The sequence below is a fragment of the Mastigoproctus giganteus genome, chromosome 7, assembly GCF_048544385.1.
Source record: "Mastigoproctus giganteus isolate SK-2022 chromosome 7, ASM4854438v1, whole genome shotgun sequence".
NCBI lineage: Eukaryota > Metazoa > Arthropoda > Arachnida > Uropygi > Thelyphonidae > Mastigoproctus > Mastigoproctus giganteus.
The window spans coordinates 69137197-69160770 of record NC_143581.1 but is presented as its reverse complement, the minus strand read 5'-3'; the positions used below and the strand labels follow the sequence as shown (position 1 = coordinate 69160770).

General features: G+C 36.9%; 1 protein-coding gene across 2 annotated transcripts in view; it reads left to right on the top strand.

The window, feature by feature from the left end:
* Nucleotides 1–23574, top strand: part of Exo70 (exocyst complex component 7) — a 340721-nt gene that overhangs the window by 253862 nt on the left and 63285 nt on the right. For both annotated transcript variants that reach the window (XM_090377714.1, XM_090377715.1), the window contains one exon: nt 2519–2639. In XM_090377714.1, the coding sequence (XP_090233840.1) occupies nt 2519–2639 (121 nt within the window). The remainder of the gene's footprint in view (nt 1–2518; nt 2640–23574) is intronic.

Below are 23574 nucleotides of genomic sequence, written 5' to 3'. Positions count from 1 at the left end.
AAAAAGAGAGAGAGAGAGAGATTAGCCAATATGATGATCTGAAGAAAACTCACCTAAAAAAAAAAATGTGGAACCATTTAAAACTGGTAAGGGCTGGTTGAATAGATTTAAAATCTAGGGAGAAGCCGCAAGCGCAGATCAAGGAGCTGAAACTTTCAAAAAAGAACTTGTTAAAATTATTGAAGAGGGATATTGTGCATTATACTTCTCAACAAGTTTATAACATAGATGAAGCAGGACTTTTGTGGAAATGAATGCCTAAAAGAAGTTTCATATTGAAAAAAGCAAAAAACATGCCAGGTTTCAAAGCGGCGAAGGATTGGGTGACTTTATTGTTGGGTGGTAACGCTGCGGGGGATTTAAAATTAATACCCCTTTTAGTTTATTTAGAAGGGGGCCAAAGTCCAACCCAAAATCGACACATTTTTCATGATTAAATTCATCAATTAAAATCAATTTAGATCAATTAAATTCATGATTTTAATTGGAATTTTAAGTTTAATTTTGATACGTAAGTAGTTACCATATAATTATATACGTATATAAGGCAGAATATTTTATATGTAAAAATATTTGAATATTAAATATTTTGACTGACATTTGTGCATCTTTTCACTACCGTTTATTATTGATAAGAAATATCCTATGGCACCGACCGCAACTTACAAATACATATATTACCTTATGGGAATGCGAAGCTCGCTTTGCGCTGATTCACTTAGCGCTCTGTTTTTCCGGAACAAATTGTCAGCGTTAAGCGGGGGTCATCTGTAGTGAATTGTTAGTACAGGTACCGCCTACTCGATGACGTTTGCTTGCCAATTCAACAGTATCACGTGACTTTTCCTATCAATCACTTTGAAGAAATATACGACTTTCATTCATATATAAAATTTACGGTTAATGTATGCTGTATGTTACTTTTCAAAAAAAAAAAATACAAGAGCATATAGCCTATGTGATTGATGACAAATTGTTCTAAAAGAACTAAATAAAAAAAAAATTTTTTTCATGAAAACCATCTACTAGGAGTCCAGTTAGATGAGAACGGACATATCACATAATGATTGACAAGAAGGTCACGTGGTACGGTTGAGGTGAGAAGCGAATGTCACTCAGTAGGCGTTCGTTACTAAAAATCGACTATGGCATCATTCTATGTATTGCCGCCGCAGCACGCTAAAGGCTTACCGCAGCGAATTTCGTTTTCCCCTGAGCCAACATCAATTTACAAATCTATCCTATTTATTGTAAAGTTTATGACCACTTTTAAGAAAACCCATTTGGTTTTATAACTGTAACAAAAATGAAACAAAGACCTTCCTACGGGCGTCAATGACCACAAGTATTCACTAAAAGAATGATTAATTCCAGATGCTAATGCGTAATTTCGGAGGGAAGGAGGTCGTATATTTTTAAAAATTCGTTATAGAGAGACTAACACTTCGCTATATGGGGTTAATTTTACATGTAATTTCGTTTCAAGGTGCAATGTTTTGCGAAAAAATTCGTAATATAGAGAAATTCGTTAAATAGAAGTTCGTAATAGAGAAGTTCCACTGTATATATATATATATATATATATATATATTTAGCCATGCAGTGAATTGTCACATTTATATTAGAAGTACTCCTGAATATTTATCTTACTTTTAATTACCAGTAAATTCCCACCTATAGTTCTTTTCTGCTTTTAACACTCTTGTGGCTCTGTGGTCAATGCCATGCATTGTTCTCTGTCCACATCACTGCTTTTAAATGCTTTTCTGCTTACATCACTTTTTTTCTAAGGTCCCAAGAAGAAATAAACCTGGATTATATTTGAAAGGGCAGTAGAGACTAAATTCTGTGAATTTTTATTTTTTTATTTTTTTTTATCATCATGCAGCTTTACTGCATGGAAATCATTTCTGGTGCTGGTTAAATTTATTTCATGTTTAACTCAAAATGTTGAAGGTAGAAAGGTAAGCTGATATTTGAAAGAATACTATACTGGTAAACAACTTTCTGATTGTATCTTAATACAAAATAATAAATACATTCAAATTTAATTTCCAGTGCAATGATTAATTGTAGTGAGAATTTTTGCCTGTTTTGAAAAAAAAAAAAAAAAAATCTCATCTTTTCCTCCTGTTTATAGTTACCCAATTTCCAACTTTTTGAATGTCTAAAGTTGGCAGCTGTGTTAAATGTGATAGTTATTACCAAAAGTGAATTTCTTAAAGTAATTTTAGTATTTTTTTTACATAGAAGTTAGAAAATAAAACATTCTTTTTTTCTTTAAAAAATTGTATGTGCTGGTCAGAATATCAAAGAGAGAGATTTATTATTAAATTTTATAAGCATTTAAAATTTAATTAAAAGTTTTAAAATATATATTTAAATTTAAAAAAATTTATATATTTTTTAATTTAATTTTTTCTAGTCGGATACATATAACTGGCACAAAAAACTTAATGAAATTGTGATCTTTCACTGCATGAATAAAATTGGTCTTATTCATTATTATTTTTTCCAGCTCGTGTTCTGTCAACATTAGGACTAACATTGCAAAACAAAAGTGAATCGTATAGTGACCCTTATTTGAAAGCTATTTTCCGCATCAATAACTTGCATTATATTCTGAAATCATTAAAAAGGTTGGTGAAAGATGTCTTTTTATAAAAGAATGTATATTTTTTTTTATGTATTAATTGTATTATTTTGTTTTATTTTATCTTGTAAATGTTTTTTTAGTGAGTGTAATTATTCCCAAAAGATTATCAGGGTTGTCACATTCTTACTGTGCCACGCGTTGAATTAATTTCTTTGAACAGGAGTAGATGTCAAGGAAAGCGGAAAACATAGTTAGATATAAGTTGTGGTAAACTTATTCCACCCGTTCCCTTCCTCTCCCAGAGTTCGAGGGCTTTTGTATGTAGGATACATTATTACTGTCATGTCTGACACCTAAAGTGTGCAATAAACCCTTGATATTACAGGAACTTACTCTGCACACATGGAATTTTAATTTTCCTCTGCCAACTGTTGAAAATCTTTAATTCCAAAGTGTGAGTTTTTTCTATCATTAGACTACCAGTGTGTGACATACACCCGCCTGTCCTTTAAATAACAACTGCCAGCTAACCATCCTACTGCTGTAATATAATTGGTTAGAAAGAGTTTCTGCCTTTTTTTCAGTAATGTAGTTTTCCTCTGTCTTTTTCTTTTCACAAAAAATAGCAACACTATGTTAAAATTTTAATTTTTAAAAATACTGAGTTTTTACATATTTTTGTTAGATTTGGCTATTGGGTATTCTTGGCTACATTGCAAAATAGAAATATGGTTAGGTTAGTCTTATTCTCTGTAATATGTGACTATTTCATTATACTTATGTTGGTCTCTCAGATTCACTGCAGTATCACTGCAGAGAGGAAGAAACCTGGGACCACCTCATACACGAATGTCCTACCTACGAGGACCTGTGCCACATCCTCATGACAAAGACCCAGTTTACACAGGAACCAAGAACAGCTCGTGTTGAAAAATGAGGAACACTACCGTGCCTTCACACTCTTTGCACAGGAGCTCTTTTCAAGACAAAAAAAACCCTTCCATGACCAGACTGACACCTCGAAAAGCTTCCGGCATGGTTTCTCAGCAAGTCTACAAGTGCACAATGATCAGTCCAAATCCTCCAAACCCTGTGACTTAAGAGACAATACACTACAAGAACCAGAAGAGAGAATAAGAAAAGAAATTGGGAAAGAATAAAGTACAAGGAAAGAAGTAAGAGAGAAAGAAAGAAAAACATTGACTGCGACAACCAAACCTGGACGGGATTGTGTCCCATGCCCCAGCATCCTGGCAGAGCTTAATCTGAGTGCAGAAATACCCCCTGCACTAACTATCCGCGATCTCACAGCACCTTGGTGCCAACATGCCGCCTGGCCATTTTCATTCCCTCTCCCCAGTGGGGTGGGGGAGGGTATGGGGGGGGTATTTTCTGTCTCCTATCCTCCTCGCCGATCCCCCTTCCCTTCTGGTGGAGCATGGGTCTGCCCCTACTGACTTCCTTGGGTGCCTTCTCTATTTCCCCCATATTTCTGTCTTTTCTCTCCAGTCTTTACCCCCCCATCTTAATGCAAGCGAATGCCCCACACACCTAAATTTAAATACATTCAAATTAACTTTCGCCCATATTCTAGGCCTTTCCTATTCAAGTGACATTACCCTTTGCAATTGAAATAAAACTAAGTAAATGAGGTCCTAGACACTGAAATCTCAGGAAATTAGGTGGCAGGACCTGCCAGATTAAATAATTATAATACTGGTGTACCTGGTCTGCCTCCACGGGTCGAAAGTGGGGCAATGTTGGGCCTCAGCAGGGGTCCAGCGGCTAAATGATCAGATGAACAATAGTACACAACACTACACATGTACATTATCCACACACTCTTAAATCTCTGGCATTTCCAGCAAACTGGCACACCCATCACAATGCAAGCAGTGCGGAGATGGGGGAAACCCCTGGTGCTGCTTGACACCAAAAACACTTTATACTAGTGTGAAGTTAATTAACAGTCTCTTTCATCAAGATTTAGTCCTTGAGGTTGTCACAGATATTCTCTCAGATAGCAGACAAACTGTACTTGCTACCTGGGAATCTAAAAAGCTGATGAAACTGATATTCAGATGACACTGAAGTCAAGTGGACCCAAGTTTGGCAAAGCCTGGACGGTCTGTGACAGCCAAATTCTCTGCTTGCACCTTCACGATGGTGGGACTGATAGTAATCCTGGGTATAACCTCCATGCACAAGCACACTGTCTGGTGTTCACACCCAGGTGTGAACCAACGTAAGAAGGGGTCGAGGTATGGTGCCCACAGCACATGGAGGAATGCCACCCCTCTGTGTTACCAGGCAATACTAGGTGGTAGATGACTCTTATCAACCGGTGCAATACCACCACTTTGCTTATTGCAGGCTTGAAGTGGTGGAACCCATGTTTAGTCTCCAGAGCTAAGTTCCAGTCAACTCTTCCCCATCTCTTCCATCATGCAGTATGACTGATGACTTTTTAGGTAACGATGGACATCATGGGGAGATCCAATCTTCCTTACATTTCGAGGGTACAGCTCTAAAACGGTGTTTGCAGGCCGCTAGTTAGTACACCAGACTGAAACTGTTGGTAACTCTTCAGGAGGCTTCCATCAGCTAGTGTATAATCTTGCTACTGCTACTCTGCCAGATAGTGACTGGAGGGAGTCCGAGTAGTGTGTATGCTGGGGGCATTGTCGAGGCCATGTTATGTCAAGGTTCTGGGTATATTCTTACCACGTATACGCCATATCCAAAAATTTCATTACTTCATACAGCATGTACCCCACACTTTTTCTTACTATTGAATACACTGTGAATTGTCAAATTAATAGGATAAGCTTATCTGCGAAAAGATCTAAACCTCTTAAACACTTCCTAGTTCATTTCACAAATATACGTGGTCTCAATTCTAATCTCAATGATGTCTGTTTCCACTTGCAGTCTGCCAAACCCCAAAGTACTTTTTCTGACAGAATCTCAGTTATCGGTTGATTTAACTACTGCTCATCTCAGTTGCCCAAATTATTCGCTGTATGATTCCTTTCACCTCAAAGGTGGTACTGTGCATATGTCCATTCCGATATTCCCTTTCAGAGACTTGGTAATTTGGAATCTCCTCTTTTTGATCTTCTCTGACTTAAAATCTATCTACCTCATTCAAAACTCCCGCTGGCTTCTGTTTTCTAGTCACACCGATCCAGCTAGTCGAGATGCTGAGGCTTTTGCAATTACGAATGACCTTGCACAGATTGTTCATTTACCTACAAGAATACTGGACAATCCTAACCATACATCCAACACATTTTTCTCACAACTCTTCTAAGTACACGGTTGAAGTGAGTGGTCCTTTAGGCATTCAGATCATAACTTGGTGATTGTCTCTTCTGCAATGGAGCCTTTATCTCATGGCTATTCCCAACCTCGTATTTGGCATTACAAGAATGCAAAATGGGATGACCTGCGAGATTTCTTTTCTTCTTTTCCTTTGTCTGATTGCTGTTTCAAAACTTCTGATGTAAATGTTTGCTCAGATGGTGTCAGTGAAATTATTCTTGTAGGAATGGAATCCTTTTTCCCTCACTCCACTTTAAAATCTCGTCCTTTATCTAAACCTTGGTTTTCCAATAAATGTGCTAAGGCCGTTCAGGAGAACATTTCATATTGTAATTGGCTTGTTTGCAATTCTTCAGTTTCATTTTCTGCCTACACCAAAGCTTGCACAACAATTGTAAAGCAGTTATTAATCAGTCCAAACTAGATTTTGAACAGGCTAAGAGTAGAAAATTTGCTTCTTGCCCTAATGGTAGCCGAGCATTCTGGTCTCTTGCCAAAGCTATTGGCCACAACTTTTGACCATCTCTGCTCCTACCTCTGTCAAAACTAGATGGTTCTGTTATCACTTAAGCCAAGGATAAAGCTGAACTGTTAGCATCCCATTTTTCTTCCAACTCATGTATTAATGATCTTGGTAAAACACCTCCCACCATTCCCAACGTGCTCCATTTAATGCCTCCTGTGGTCTTCCGTCAAAAGGATGTCAGAAGGATTTTGACGAATCTTGATGCTAAGAAAGCTCCAGGTCCTGATGGTATTTCTCCACTTGTTCTCAAAACCCTGTGCTCCTGAACTTCCTCCTGTTCTTTGCTGCCTTTTTTTCACTTTCTTATTCCAAAGGTGTTTTTCCTTCTGCTTGGAAATTTGCTCTTACCCAATCAGTTCCTAAAAAGAGTGACAAATCCCTTCCATCCAATTATCGTCCCATTGCAATTACTTCTACTCTTTCTAAAGTAATGGAGAAATCAATTAACCACCAACTCATAAACTACCTAGAAACCTTCTGTCTTATCATCAATAGCCAGTATGGATTCTGTCAGTATCGATCCGCTGGTGATATTCCGGTTTATATTGCCCATTTATGGACAAATTCAGTGGAAACGTTCAGTGAAACACAAGCAGTTACTCTTGACATCTCAAAGGCTTTCAATCATGTTTGGCATAAAGTTCTTCTAAACAAGCTTCCATCTTATGGTTTGCCAACTTTTTTTTGTAATTGGTTATCCAGTTTTCTCTCTGATCGTTCATTGAGGGTGATGGTAGATGACTCTCTGTCTTCTAACTTCTCCATTACTGCTGGTGTCCCCCAAGATTTAGTTCTTTTCCCCACTCTTTTCCTCTTGTATATTAATGACCTTCTTCCATTGACTGGAAATCCTGTACATAGTTTTGCCGATGACAGCACATTGCATTCCACTTTCCATTTTGAGAAACCTTGTCCTGCTCAATCAGCTTCAACTTCTCAAATATCCGCTACCAATTCCTTAAATGCTGATCTCCAGGTAATTCTCCAGTGGGGCAAAGACAACTTAGTTGATTTCAATCCTTGGAAAACTCAGTCTTATCTTATATCTCACAGAAAAGGATTCTTCTGCTCCTATGCTTATTTTTGGTGACACTGATTTCTTGGCAAGTTGATATATCTCTTTTGGGGATCGCCCTGACTTCTAATCTCTCTTGGCACAAGCACATTACAAATATTGCTTTCTTCTGCATCTAAAAACCTTGGTTTCCTCTTTTGTTCTCGGCATTACTTTTCTTCCAAACAGCTGTTCACTCTGTACAAATTGCAAAACCTCCCTGCCATGGAATATTATTCCAACATCTGGGGCGGTGCCCCCAAAACCCCTCTTAGGTTTCTAGATTCCATTCAGAAGCAGGCAGTTAGGTTAATTAATGACTCCTGTCTAACAGAGTCTCTCCACTTGCTGTCTCATAGACGTTCTGTTTCTGCTGCATGTCTTTTCTACAGTTACTTCCATGGGCACTGTTCTTCTGAATTGGCTTCTATAATTTCTGCTTTCTCTTTCAAAACAGTCCGAAGATGTGCCGCCACTGGCCAACATCCATTTACTGTCCAACTTCAAACTCACACCAACTTTTCATCTTCTTCGTTTATTCATTCAACTGCCGTTTTCTGGAACAACCTTCCTATGTCTTTCCTGAAAATTGCAGTCTACAGAAGTTAAAGTCTAATGTCGACAAATATCTTCTCTTGTCTTCTCAACCTCCAACCCAAGCACAGTACTAAGTATTATAGGTTCTAATACCTGTTCTGTTTGGGGTTTTTCATAAAAACAAAAAAAAAAAGCCAAAGAAAAATGATGTAAAATTTCAAAAGACAAATTTGCAAGTTGTTTCTTGTATTATAAAATCTGGAAATGGTAACCTTATGTACCGTTTCCAGGTGTGATTTTTCAGTTTCAAGTGTCAGGAAATACAGTGTAATCAGATATGTGCAAGATGCAGATAAACATATTGAATCTTTATTTGCACCTTTTGTCATGGAACATCTTCCATTGCTGATCATGTAGACATATTGTTCAGAAATATTTGCACCTTTTGTCATGGAACATCTTCCATTGCTGATCATGTAGACATATTGTTCAGAAATATGTTTCCTAATAGTGAAATAGCAAATAAACTTCTTTGTGAAAGAACAAAAACAGACAATGAAATGACACAGATAGGAAAAGAAGAGATAATGAAGGCCCTGAAAAATGGACAATTTTTGATGATTTCAAATTATATCTTACTGTGATAGCCTTTTGTTTAAAAAAAAAATTTAAAAAAAAAGCCCCTATCAGAAGAGCTTGCTCTCAGTGCCAGTATGGAAAATGACTTCACAGTATTCAGCATTGAATATCTTCTTATGAACAACATGAAAATATGTGGGATTCTTTCAAAAAATTGTCTGGCACTTAGTGTTGATAATGTACCTGTTATGGTAAGTTTAAAGACTGGAGTAGCAAAGGTTAAAAAAGGAGTTGAGCAGTTGGTGGCAGTAGACTGACCTTGTCATCTTATTAATTTGCATGCTAAAAGGGAACTGCATGCCCTCTGTGAAAGTGGATGAATATGCGGTAGACATTTACTATTATCTACGCTTGAGAGAAGTGCTATTTAAAGAAGAGGTTATAAGTGGTGAATAAAGCAGTATGAGCACTTTTCAGAATTAACAAATTGAAAAGTACAACAGGCGATCACTAGTGAATGGCACCGACTCATATGCAATTCCAGTTCATGATCCAAAGGAAGTTTTGGAAGAAGACAAATTAATAAATTCCCCAGGAAAAGAACTTCTGAATTGAATTTCTGGTGAAATCAGTCCTAAATAGGCTAAGCAAACTGATAACTCCAGGCATGTTATCCCCACTCATGCAGAAAGTCTGTTCATATTCCTCTTTTCTGACTTGAATAAAGCAATTTGCTTCTTTCTTTTAAATGTCGGTCGCATTTGAAAATCTGAACACTCTTCAGTCCAATGTACCTCACATCAATGTGCTGAGATCATTACTCATTGATATGTTGGAGAATGTTATGTGTAAATTCTGCTTCGCAATGATGCAGAACTAAGGCCTCCGTAGCCGAGTGGGCAGGAGCGGGAGTGCAGTAGCACACGCTCTTTGAGTAGACCGGGGTTCAAGCCCCTGACTGCTGAATACGGTCGATCTGCCAACCCGCACTGGACCAGCGTGGCAGATTATGGTCCATTTCCCTCAGCATGAATTGTTGAGGAGGCTTCCACCCTGCAGTGGGTTGATAATGGCTGCACTTTACTTTTACTTTATGTGTAAATTTATTATACCAACAGTTTTAAAGTTTTCCACTTACATTTTGAAGATTGATTATAATAGCACCCTTAGTCAGAAGGCTGGTTATGATGTAGTCATTTCTTCTGCCAAGATTGTGGAGAGAAGATTCTATTATTTTTTTCATTGAGAAAGTACTTTATTGCTGCATATGGTATGCAAATTCCCTTTGAAGGATGATACTCTTATAAATGTCAAAGTAGCACAGATTTTATCGGTTGGCAATGCATTTTCAAATTTTAAATATTCTATGGGCAAGTAAGTTTCTGGTACTTGGTATCATTCAAGATAAAGAATTAGATGGAGCAATAGATGTTTTGCATCATCAGTTTCAGTTACCAAATGCTATTGTGAAATTATTCATATACAGTGGTATTTGGTTTGAGAGCTAACAAGTCAGAAGGAAGCTTGGAATAACAAATAAAATAAATAACAAATTATTATGTTATGCATGCTTGGCATTTCAGCAGTTCCTTGCAGCAGTATGAGAGAATATTTAGCCAGGTTAGAAAAAGGTAAAACCCAGTTAGATCTTCTCTTTCTGGTGTTTGGAATTACTCTTGACAGGAAAATCCAAATAGTAATATATTCTTTTGTTATGAACAAAACTTTGACTTAGCATTTTTGAAGAGAGCCAGGTTTGCAACAGTATCATTCTTGAAGTAATCAGAATCAGTTGATGTTTGAAAGAAATTTCAAACAGAAATCCAGAGGCAGAAAAATCCTAGATCAGTTGACACTTGAAAGCATACTGTTCTGGTAAACAATCCATGTCTCTATTTTAATGTAAAATGAAATGTGTATGTTGTCAGTGAAATTTAATTTCTAATGCAGTGTGGACTTTAAAAAATCTCCTGCTTTTTATAAAAAATATCCCCCCCCAAAAAAAAACAATCACCCCTGCTTTTTGCAAAAATTCCCCTGTTTTAGCTCAAAATGCTCCTGTTTATAATTACCTAATCTCAAGCTTTTTGAAAATGAAAAGTTGGCAGTTGTAAAATAAGAATATCCCAAATGGCTGCAAAGATTATGCTGTATCAGTGTTATAGAAAATTTGTATATTCAATACAAGCTGCATTCAGTGGTAAACAGGGCTGTCACATATTGTAAGGGAATTGCAGCAACCATGGGTTTTTAGAAATTGAAAAGAGCATAATTGTGGATGCTATTGTCACTGACAACATAGATAATTGGCTGCTTATGCACAGAACTCTTCAATGATTGACAATAGTCATTAATGAAAATATGAGTCGCTTCCTGAGATAAAAGAAGGAAAGGGGAATGGTTTCAGTCAGCAGGGAGTTGACAGTAGAACTGAGCTTGCTGCCAAAATGTCATGGTACAGGACCGCATTTTGTTAGAACAGTTGGTGAAACCCTTTACTATTTGGGATATGAGGGCTGATGTTCCCGATCTGCCCTCATATCCCAATATACCCTTCCCTTATCACTAAAAAAAAAAAAAATAAAAAAAAAATAAAAAATAAAATGACCTCATATCTCAAAGCAGTAAATTTTCATATCAAAAATATTGTAAGAAGACTTGATGATTGGTAAAGATTAGGAGAGTTGTGGGGCTGAAATGTGACACACTACCTCGAATATTCTTGTTCCTAAAGGTGTTTTATAGTAGGACAATGTACTGCACTACCAGGCCAGAAATTAGTAAACAGTTCAGTAAAGACATATCAAAGTAAAGAAATTAAGGAAAATAACTATTTTCTGCTTCTTCATTGCGGCTGGGAAAAAAAAAATAAATAAAAGTAATTGTCATAAGTAGGTAAAAAATCAAATTAATTGACTTAAAAATACTTACATTGAAATATTTTAACTACGTTAATAACATTTTAACCATTAAGAAAATTTTGAATGGAGACTGTTCTCTGGTAACAGAGGACTTTATTATATACTTTATTATGTTTATTATTAGTTTTTTTATACAGCTTTCTTGTGTGAAACCTTTGTTATAGTTTTAACATGAAAAAGATAACTTTACAACCTCAACAAATTTAGGATAAAGGCATTGTATTACAAACATTTGTACAAGTAGGACATAGCCTTATTCTGTACTACCAATTTAGCAACCTGAGTTTTCTGCTAAATTTATCATTCATTCCTGGTAATAAACTTTATATCGATATTTTCTTTATTTCTTTTGTTTTTAAAGGAATAAAAGAACTCTCAGCACTGTGAATTCATATTCCTAGGTTAATATGAATACTAGAGCGATATGAACTGAAGAAAATATTGATTTCAAAAAAAATAATAAAATGAAATAAAGTCAGGCATATATTACTAACGGACTACATAATATCAGTGGTTTTTGCTATTCACTATTTGGAATTTTTCTTAAGCCATTTGGCTGCAAATAGGGATGAGTGTTGGGTTGTTATTGGTATATCCCACTTTCCATGCATGTTAATGGGCCCTTGCCACTGAAATCTTTGGAAACTAGGTGGCATGGCCTGCCAGAGTATTAATGCGATCCCTCTACTGCCTGACCTGCCTCCTCGGTGCTAAGTGTGGGCAATGAGGGGGTTCCCACTAGAGACCCCAATGGTTAAATGGTCAGCAACACAACACTGACACACACATTACACTTTTTGAAAACCTCTGGCTTTCACAGAGTACTGTGATACACAGACAGAGAACACAACACGGAGATGGGGAAATCCCTGGATCGTTAGACACTTTATACTTTTTTTTTTTTTTTTTTTTTTTTTTCCCATGCATGTTCCTACATGTGGTAGTTCCAGGTGAATTGTGTATGCTTTAGATGGGGCAGGATTGCGAGTCATTATAGAGAGTGGTTCTGTTTCCAAGAGTGATTCTCTAATTTTGCTGTTGTAATTTATTTAATAGGGTGGGGAAAAAATAGTTATTACTCCAAGAAATGCTACTGAAATTCAGGCTCTGATGGAATATGAAAAAACAAACCCTAATATTGTTAATATATGTACAAAGGAACAGTTTAGGAATCAGTTAAAGAAAACAGAATTAGAAGAAGCTTTCAGTGAAAGAGTAATCAAATGTAGAAGAAAATGCATGTCAAAGCCGAGAACAAGTAATAATTTTTGGCTTATCTGAACTTAATTAAGGCAGATTTTTTTTTTAAAAGTTTCCCCCCACCTAAAATATGTTTATTTTTTTTATTATTATTTTTTTTTTTTTATAAGAACAAAAAAAAAAAAAAAAAAAGCTATCAGACTGTGAAATTCATATTCCTAGAGTGCTATGAACAATGAAAATCTTAACAAACATAGAAAGAAAGAACTGGAATAGAAACAATTGTTATAACTGTAAGAAGAGAATTGAAGAAAATAGCCTGAAATCATATCACCCAACTCATCTGTTCAAACTACCAACTTCACAACACAAATGGAAATTTGTTCCAACAATCAGTCTCTGGCTAAAAGCAAATTTTTGGACATCTATACTGCAAATTAAATTTAGTTCCTCTTGTGTGTGGTGTCTGAGAGAGTAAGGATATAATCAGCATTTAATTTACTAAATATATTTTTAAAGACATAGTCACTTAAGTCAGGTCTCTTCACAGGTCCCTAGGGTCCATGTACTGCAGTTTATGGAATTAGTCTTTCTGGTAAGGGTACACTTTTATGTACCTGACTAATCTTGTTGCTCTCCCGTGAACTCATTCCAACAGATTCACATCCTAAAACGAGAATTCCAGACCTTTGTATTTAAGATGTGGCTTAGCTATTGCCTTAGACAGCAGGATAATCACCTCCTTATCCCTGTTGGAAAATTCCTTAAAGTTAAAAGGAATCATAGCATGAATAATTAAAACAGTTGAGATGAGTGGTGGTTGAGGCAAGCAATAATTTTTTTTTTTTTTTTTAATAAAACCCCCAAACACAAAAGGTATCAAAACCAAACCTATTGTACTTAGTACCGTGCACAGGTTGAAGGAGATTTTTTTTTTTTGGGGGGGGGGGGGGGTGTTGAGATTCTGTCAGAAAAGGATAGTGAGGCTTTGCAGGTAGTAAGTAGATATTAGTGGTGGCAAATGATGCAAGAAAGCAAGCTTATACAGCATCACACACACACACACACACACACACACACACACACACACACACACACACACACACACACACACACACACACACACACACACACACACAGAAGTGGTCAGCACTACACAAATTACCTTTAACCATCTGTCTATTTTATTTTATTCAATTTATTCAAAGTACCCACCTCAAGAACACTAGATGGGAGTTAATTTGTTCCAACAGTCAACTACCCACTGATTTTAATTTATGCCCCACATGTGTAGTCTGAGAAAGAGGATGAATTCCATCAGCATTGAGTTTACCTAATCCATTAAAAACCTTAAACACCTCAATCAGAATCTTCTTGCAGTTGTCTAGTGTCTAGATGCTGCAGTTTGCCAAACTATAGTCTTTCTTGGTAAGAGCACCATTTTGTTTCTCACATTAATCTTATTGCTCTTCTCTGCACCTGTTTCAATGATTCACATCTGTCCTAAAATGAGGCTTTCAGATCTGAATGCAGTACTCAAGATGTGCCCTAACCTTTGCCTTATGCAATGGGATAACCATCTCCTTATCCCTGCTAGCAAAATTCTTGTATACTATTGACAAAACCCCATGAGCTGTCCTAGCAGCCTATTTTCACTGTACAAGAGAACTTCACATGTGACTGCACAGTTACGCACAGGTCTTTTTCATTCTCCACTAAACTGAATGTGGTACAACACAGTTGGTACATTAATCTGGGTTTACTGCTACCCATATGACATACCTTGTATTTGTCAATATTAAACTTGAATTACCACTTCTCAGCCCATCATGCATGAATTGGTAAAATGGCTATGCATGAATTGGTAAAATATTTGGGTGTGGTATACACAAAAATATTATTTTAATGGCCAGAGTGTGTTGCTCATATCCATATAATGTTGTTTTTGTAGTAGTGTGTTAACAAGCTGATTTTCATTTTGTATGGGCTGAAAAACCTGGAATAATGCACGGGGAGAAATATATATTTGATTGGGTATTTGTTATCCAATCAAGGCGGCCCCCGTAGCCGAGTGGGCAGGAGCGGGAGTGCAGTAGCACACGCTCTTTGAGTAGACCGGGGTTCAAGCCCCTGACTGCTGAATACGGTCGATCTGCCAACCCGCACTGGACCAGCGTGGCAGATTATGGTCCATTTTCCCTCAGCATGAATTGTTGAGGAGGCTTCCATCCTGCAGTGGGTTGATAATGGCTGCACTTTACTTTACTTTTTTTATCCAATCAAAGATATATTTCTCATATTACTCAATCAAAGATATTTGTTACCCTTGAATTTTTATTTCTTCCTTTTTAATATGATTTTTTCCTTGGGCTCTATCTGTTAGTTTCATTAGTTTTTCTTGAAATACTCAATAGTTGAAGATTCAAATTTTTGATCAACTTCATTATTTCTTAACTCAATTTCAGCTTAATAGGTTAAAACAGGCTTAAAAAAACTTATAAACGTTTAACTAGTTTATTTTGCCGACTTCTCTTTTGCTGAAAATTAATTTGTTTAACTGGCTTCCACACTTCTTGCTTTACTTATTCTGCTGTTTATTTCTGTGGACTGAAAAACCTAGAAAGCACTTAATATTCCAGTCTTCAGTCTAGATTTTCCTTGTTATTCCTGACTTATAACTTTTGTTTTGCATAACTAATTTTCATACAAAATTTTCTACAACCTTTATTGATTTTATTGTCATTAGTACCAATGTCTGCATGAAAATTGGATTGAAACTAGATATCCTCAAATTTCACAAACTGCTCTTTAACAGTGTGAAATCATCCACTTAATATTAACGATCTGGTTTGCATTTCTTTCACTAAATTTTTCACCTTACATTCTTTTGTTAAATTATCCATAAATGTCAAAAGAAGTGGTGATAAGGTACAGCCTGGGTTGAACCATTTTCTAAGGCTTCTTTCAGTATGCTCAATGCAGATTTTACATTTTTATACAGACTATTTCCTTTAAAATTTGAATCCTTATTGAATAAGAATTGAAACCCTTGTAGGATCTAACAACAAAACTTGAAACTTTTTTATCAGTCTGGCTTTCCCTACTGAGTGATGCTCAATACATTTTGGTATTGTTATTGAAGACATACATAAATTCCATTTAGGTATTCTTTCTTACATAAATGGAAGCATATTTTGAATGCCAAAATGCCTCAATTTTTTTTACAGATATAACATTAAATTTGGGCAAATTGGTGGCTGAATTTCTTTTGGTTCAGTTTTAATGAAATTTGGGATGGCTTGACAACTTTCTAAAAGGCCAACATATAAACCTTCATAAGAATCTGAAAGTTATGTACAGACAGATGCAGTGAAGACAGTTAACTACTATATGCATTGTATTACATTTCGAGGGAATTAGCAAATAGTAATAATTCATGATTTATAATAAAAAGCAAGCAAAAAAGCAATAACTTTCATGCATGAACCAAGACTATTTTGTTTCTCTGCATCTGCCACATTGTCGACTCATTCCTTAATTAACTCCTTAATAAATTCTTAGTTGCATCAGTTGAACTACACTACTAATTCAAATCAAAAGGGACTATGAAGCCCAATAAGTCCTATTATTATAATAATCTTAAATTATAGGTGAAAACCTCATACCTTTTTAGTAGGACTGTTAATCTCTCAACACTCAATCACGAATGATTATAATATGAACTTACCCCCCATGCATAGTCATAAATAAATCAAGTTAAAATAGCTATTAATTAAAATAATCAGGCCTTCAACTCTCATATCACGTCAAGGGAATCGGAAAGAATTACGGAAATATGGTGGCCACCAACCTCCAAAAACCAACCAACATCGCAAGCCATCATGAGAATTGAAAAACAAGGTTGAACTACGCTATATTTTATTTCCTACATTTTAATTTTAAAATACTTCTTTTCATCTTTCTTATTACTAGTTGTGCTTTTAAATTATACTGCCATAAGTCCATTACTTATGACTAGACATTGGATCATATGCACTAAAAACAGGTCAAATAGGTACTAAAATATGCACCAAAACACACATGTGCACTACGATTTTTACACATTTATTGGAATTAATTGAACCATAATTTCTTTGCATTGAACATGTTAAAGTAATAAAACCATTTATGAAAAATTTTAACATCTTTTTTGAAAGTTTTCCCTTTCAAACTCACACCTGGAATAATTTTTGTTACAATATACAATAATGTATTTCTCACATCAGTCCATTGTAAATTTGTGGCATTTACCATCCAAGATCATTTTATAAGCAGAGAATGACTTTTCTACTTCTACAAAAGTGACTGGGCTGTATTTAAAAATGTAAGCTTTTAAAGCCTCTACATGAAATGGGAAGTTAATTTTCTTTTCCATTTATAAATTCATCTATTTTGCTTAAAGTGTGAAATTCTGAGTTCTTTTCTAAAACATTATTGTATTTTCTTCTTATTTCTTCTCCTATGCCTCCAGGTACAGTTGAAATTTGCAATTCAACTTTTTCCATCTATCCAATTGATATCAATATATGATATCAAAGTTATTCCCTGCATCCAGTTCCTTTGTGACCACATCATATTATCCAGTCGAATTGGTCAGACAAGACTTCCCCTTAACAAAACCAAGCTGTGTCCGAGCTATAACTGAAGTCTTGTCTAGATGATCCTGCAGTGCTTCTTTAACCAGTGCCTCCATTAATTTCTTTGGAACAGAAGGTAAACTAACAGGTCTATAATTACTTGTGTCACCCTTTAATCTTCCTTTGGGAATTCAGGTCACATTTGCACATCTCCAATCCATGCTTACTTCCTTTGCTGCCTACTTTAATATAACTGCATACATCCCATCCGCCCCAGGTGCCTTCCTTATGTTTAACTTCAACAATTTCTCCTCCACTTTGCTCTCAGTTATTACAAAATCACTTAGCTCATTGTTAGTGTTTGATAAACTTCTGGCACTCCCCTCATTGAATAACTCCTCATGTGTGAATGTAGATGCAAAATACTCATTTAGTTTGTTAGCCACCTGAGCAGGATCATCAACAGTTGAACCAACAATATCCAGTGGACAAATCTGATTCATCCCTTTCCTTCCAGAGTTTACATAGGTAAAGAACTCTTTGCTGTTTTTCTGTGCATCCTTTGCCAAAGATTTCTCATAATCTGCCTTTGCCTGCCTAATCTCCTTTGTGACTTGGTTACAGACCAGCTTATATCTATCATAGGCTTCCATGTCATCCATTAACTTATACGTATCCCATGCATTTTTCTTCTCTGCTATATGTCTCATTAGGTGCCTCCATAGCCAAGTGGGCAGGCGCAGCAGTGCGTAGCACACGCTTCTTGATTAGACCGGGGTTCGAGCCCGTGCCCACCAAATACAGAGGATGTGGAAAGGTCAGGGAATGACCACCGCATATCTCCCAAGCAATATGGCCTTAGTTGCTAATGCTCCCAAAAACCAAATAACAAACAAACAATAACAAACATGTTTCATGAGTTCATCTGACGGCGCCTCCGTAGCCAGGTGGAGGAGCAGCAATGCGTAGCACACGCTTCTTGATTAGACCGAGGTTCGAGCCTGTGACCACTAAATACGGAGTGTGAAAAGGTCAGGGAATGACCACCTTAGTTGCTAATGCTCCTAAAAACCAAAAAACAACAACAGTTCATCTGACATCCATTTAAGCCTAAACCTTGAACAATATTTCTTAGTTGGTATGTAAAGTCTAGTAGCTTCCTTAATTAATTCTTTGAATGCCTCCCATATTGAATTTGCTGTTGGTAACATCATCAGTTGGTCCCCACTGTATAGAATTTAAATATTGTCTCAGACCACCGTAGTCGCCTTTAAAAAAAGCAAAAACCCTTCCTTTTACCCTTTGAGTAAATCTCAATTCAGCACACTGTGATCACTGCCATCTAGTAGTTCCTTTATCTGCAGATTCTTAATGCATGAAGAATCGCTGCTGATAATCAGATAAAGAGTATTACTCCCTCTAATTGCCTCCCGAACATGCTGATGTAGAAAACAATCATCCAGTAAATCCACAAAAGGCCGTGCTAGTGTGTGAGTGACCAACCCACAAATTCCAGTCAATATCTGGGAAATTAAAATCCCCCATTATATAAGACTGATTTACTGGCCCACTCTATTTCCCTGTACAGTTTCTTATTATACTCATCAGCGTCATTAGGCCTATAACACACTCCTACTCTCAATTTTGATCTCCAAATGCTTGTGTCACACCAAACGGACTCGACACTGCACTGCCCAGCGATGTCAAATGGCTGCAGTTTCTCGGATTTTGTGTGTTTCTTAACCTCCTCCTCCCTTCCTATCCTGTCTATCTGTCCTGTACACATTGTACTCCCCAAATTCTAGTTTTACATTCCTTATATGTGTGTGACAGAACGTCTCTGATATTCCAATAATATATGCCTTTGATATTTTGACCAACACCTCAAATTCATCAAATTTATTTACCAAACTCCTAGCATTGGTGTACATGCACCTGTTCTTATTCTTAGCTACCCTAACACAACCCATGTGTTTACTTGTACCGCAATGACTCCCAGCAAGCTCTCAAATACCCTGCATTTTGTTTTACAGGCTGCTGCTCATTCCAATAGAAGCAGTGCAAGAATCACTTTCACCTCTGACAGCAGCTACTGTTAATCTATTAGTCCTTGTATCCCCCCAAGCTAGCAATTTCCCGACCCACCTAACACTGCCTCAATAGCATCAGCAAATATTCTTGCACTCTTTCTATTTAAGTGTATCCCATCCCCGTAAACACGTACAGAGTGTATCCCATCTCCTGTTAACAAGTACAGACCAGGCTGAAAAAAATTCTACTCTTTGAGCCTTGCACAGTCTTTCCCGGGCCGAATTGATCGACAAAGCTCTCATCATATACTGCTTCCTATCGTGTCTTGGCAGAATTGCAGACACTTTCAAATTCAACCCTAATTCATGGCTTATTTTCAACAGTGAACTGTCCTTGTTAAGTAATTCTGCCGGTCTCCTACTCTTAATATTATTAGTGCCAATGTGTACAACAATATCACCTTTTGTGCCCTTAAAAGATGATATCTGCTCTACAGCGCCATCAACCTTTGCCCCTGGCAGAGGTTTTACCCTGGTCCTGTTTCACCTATCTTTTTTACATACCATGTTCCCCATTTCTGTGACAATAGTCGCCAACATGTACACCATATCCAAAAATTTCATTACTTCATACATCATGCCCCCATCACTTTTTCTTACTATTGAATTACAGCATGAAATTGTCAAACAAATGGAACAAATTTATCTGCAACAAGATCTAAACTACCCAAACACTTCCTTGCTAATTTCACAAATATACATGGTCCCAGTTCTAATATCAGTGATGTCCATTTCCACTTGTAGTCTGCCAAAACCCTATGTACTTTTACTGACAGAATCCTAGTTATCGGTTGATTCAACCACTGCTCATCTCAGTTGTCTGAATTATTCACTGTATTATAACTTTCATTCCAAAGGTAGAATGTGCATATGTCCATTCTGATTTTTCCTGTCATTTGTAATTTCACTTAGTAATTTCATTAATTTCTTAGTAATTTCACAAATCACTTAGTAATTTGGAATCTCCTCTGGCTTAAAATCTCTCTGACACATTCCGTCAAATTCATCTGTTGCCTCTATCATTCTCCCAGCTCCACTAATGACTTTGAACTCTTTTGCTTCCTCTCTTTGAAACTTGACTTTCTTCAGTCCAGCTTTCATAACAGTGAGGTAATTTTCCTTGGTGATATTAATGTTCACAACTCTAACTGGCTTCCATTTTCTAGTCACATGGACCCAGCTGGTTGAGATGCTGAGGCTTTTTCAATTACTAATGACCTTGCACAGAGTGTTCATTTTTACCTACCAGAACGGCACATTATGGCCATGTTGCCCTTGTGCCGTGAAGCTCATAAACAAACAAACAAACAAACCTACTAGAACACGAGACAGTTCTAACCATGCAGCCAACACGCTTGATCTTTTTCTCACAAACAAACCTTATAAGTACTCAGTCAAGCTGAGTGGTCCTCTAGGCATCTCAGATCAAAACTTGCTGCAGGTCTCCCCTCCAAATGAGCCTTTCTCTTGTGGCCATTCTCAATCTCATGTTATTTGGCATTATAAGAATGCAAAATGGGATGATCTGCGAGACTTCTTTTCCTTGTTTGGATTACTGTTTCAGATCTTCTTATGTCAATATTTGCTCAGATCATGTCAGTGAAATTGTTCTTTTAGGGATGGAATCCTTTATTCCACACTCCATTTTAAAATCTCATCCTGCTACCCACCTAAACCTTGGTTTTCCAATAAATGTGCTAAGGCTGCTCAAGAGAAGAATGTTGCATATCATAATTGGCTTGTTTCCAATTCTTCAGTTTCATTTTCTGCTTACACCAGAGCACACAACAATTGTAAAGCACTTATTAATCAGTGCAAATGCAAACTAGATTTTGAACAAGCTAAGAGTAGAAAACTTGCTTCCTGGCCTAATGGTAGCCGAGCATTCTGGTCTCTTGCCAAAGCTATTGGCCGCAACTTTTGCCCATCTCTGCTCACACCTCTGTCAAAATTAGATGGTTCTATTGTCACTTGGGTGCCTCCTAACTAGGTGGGCAGGAGTAGCAGTGCGTAGCACATGCTTCTTGATTAGATCGGGGTTCGAGCCCGTGACCACCAAATACGAAGGATGCGGAAAGGTCAGGGAATGACCACTGCATATCCCCGGAGCAATATGGCCTTACTTGCTAATTCTCCTAAAAACCAAATAAACAACTATTGTCACTTCAGTCAAGGGTAAATCTGACCTGCTAGCATCCCAATTTTCTTCCAACTCATGTATTAATGATCTTGGTAAAACACCTCCCACCATTTCCAGCACGTTCCATTCAATGCCTCCTGTGGTCTTCACCGAAAGGATGTCAGAAGGATTTTGACGAATCTTGACGTTAAGAAAGCTTCAGGTGCTGATGGTATTTCTCCACTTGTTCTCAAAACTTAGTCCTGTTCTTTGATGCCTTTTTTCACTTTTTTATTCCACTGGTGTTTTTTTATTCTGTTTGGAAATTTGGTTATATACAGAAAGTTCCTGAAAAGGGTGACAAATGCCTCCCATTCTTCCCTAAAGTAATGGAGAAATCAGTTAACTGCCAACTCTTAAACTATCTAGAAAATTTCCATCTGATCAATGAATGGATTCTGTTGGTGTCGATCTACTGGTGATATTCTGGCTTTTGTTACTCATCCATGGACAAATTCAGTGAAAAAGTTTGATGAAACTCATGCAGTTGCTCTTGTCATTTCAAAGGCTTTTGATAGTGTTTGGCATAAAGGTCTTCTAAATATGCTTCCATCTTATGGTTTTTGAACTATTTTTTAGTCATCTACCATCAATCCACAGTGTGTGGATTGATGGTAGATGACTTTCTGTCTTTTAACTTCTCCACCAATGCTGGTTTCCCCCAAGGTTCAGTTCTTTTGCCCACCATTTTTTCTCTTATATATTAATAACCTAGTAATAGTAGTAACGGAGGCATGTGAATCAAGAAAGCAAACGTTATGAGCTTATGTAGCATCAGCCAAAAAAAAAAAAAAAAACCCCTAATTTCACACATCCATTCCCTCTAAACATTTGACCAGTTCCTCCTTGAATTTATTTAAGTTATCAACTTTCACAACAGATGGAAGTTTGTTCCAGCAATTAACTACCTGCTGGCTAAAGTCAAATTTCCCTCAGGTTTGTAATCTGAGCAAACGGAAGAATCCCTTCAGCATTCTCAACCCATTCAAGGTCCTTATACACCTCAATCAGATCATATCGCAGGTGCCTAGTCTCCAGCAGCTGCAATTTGCAGAACTTAAGCCTTTCTTGGTAAGAGGACCCAATCTTGTTGCCCTTCTCTGTATACGCTCATGTAATTCTACATCCTTCCTAAAATGAGGAAGACCTGTATGCAGTACTCAAGGCATGGCCTGATCATTGCCTTATACAGAGGGATAATCGCCTTTTCCCTACTAGCAAAATTCCTGTATATCATTACAATACCCCATGACCTGCTCTAGCAGCCTGTCTGACCTTCCATTGGCTCGAAATCGTATTCATAGTTTTGCTTATGATAGCACATGGCATTCCACCTTCCAGTTTGAGAAATGTTGTCCTGCACAAAAGGCTTCAACTTCTCAAACATTAATTTCTCTTCAACTTCTCCTCTATTAATTTCTTAAATACTGATTTTCAGGTACAGTGGAGCAAAGATAACTTAGATGATTTCAATCCTAAAACTCAGTCCTGTCTTTTATCTTGCAAAAAAACAATTCTTCTGCTCCTAAGCTTATCTTCGAAGACACTCCTATTTTTGGTAAGATCACATATCTCTATTGGAGATTACCCTGACTTCTAATCTCTCTCTTGGCATAAGCACATTACAAATGTTTTCTCTGCACCTAAAAAATTGTATTTTTTTTTTTTTTTTTTTGTATTCCTGTTGTTACTTTTCTTCCATATGCTTGTTTACTCTGTACAAATCTCAAATCTGCCTTACCATGGAATATTGTTCCCTTATCTGGGGCAGTGCCCCAAAACTGCTCTTGGGCTTCTAGATTCCATTTAAAAGACAGCAGTTAGGTTAATTAATGACTCATCTTGACAGATCTTTCCACTCCCTGCCTGAAAGATGTTCTGTTTCTGCTGAACTCTCTCTCCCCTTTCTATAGATACTTCGATGGGTACTGTTCTGAATTGTCTTCTTTAAT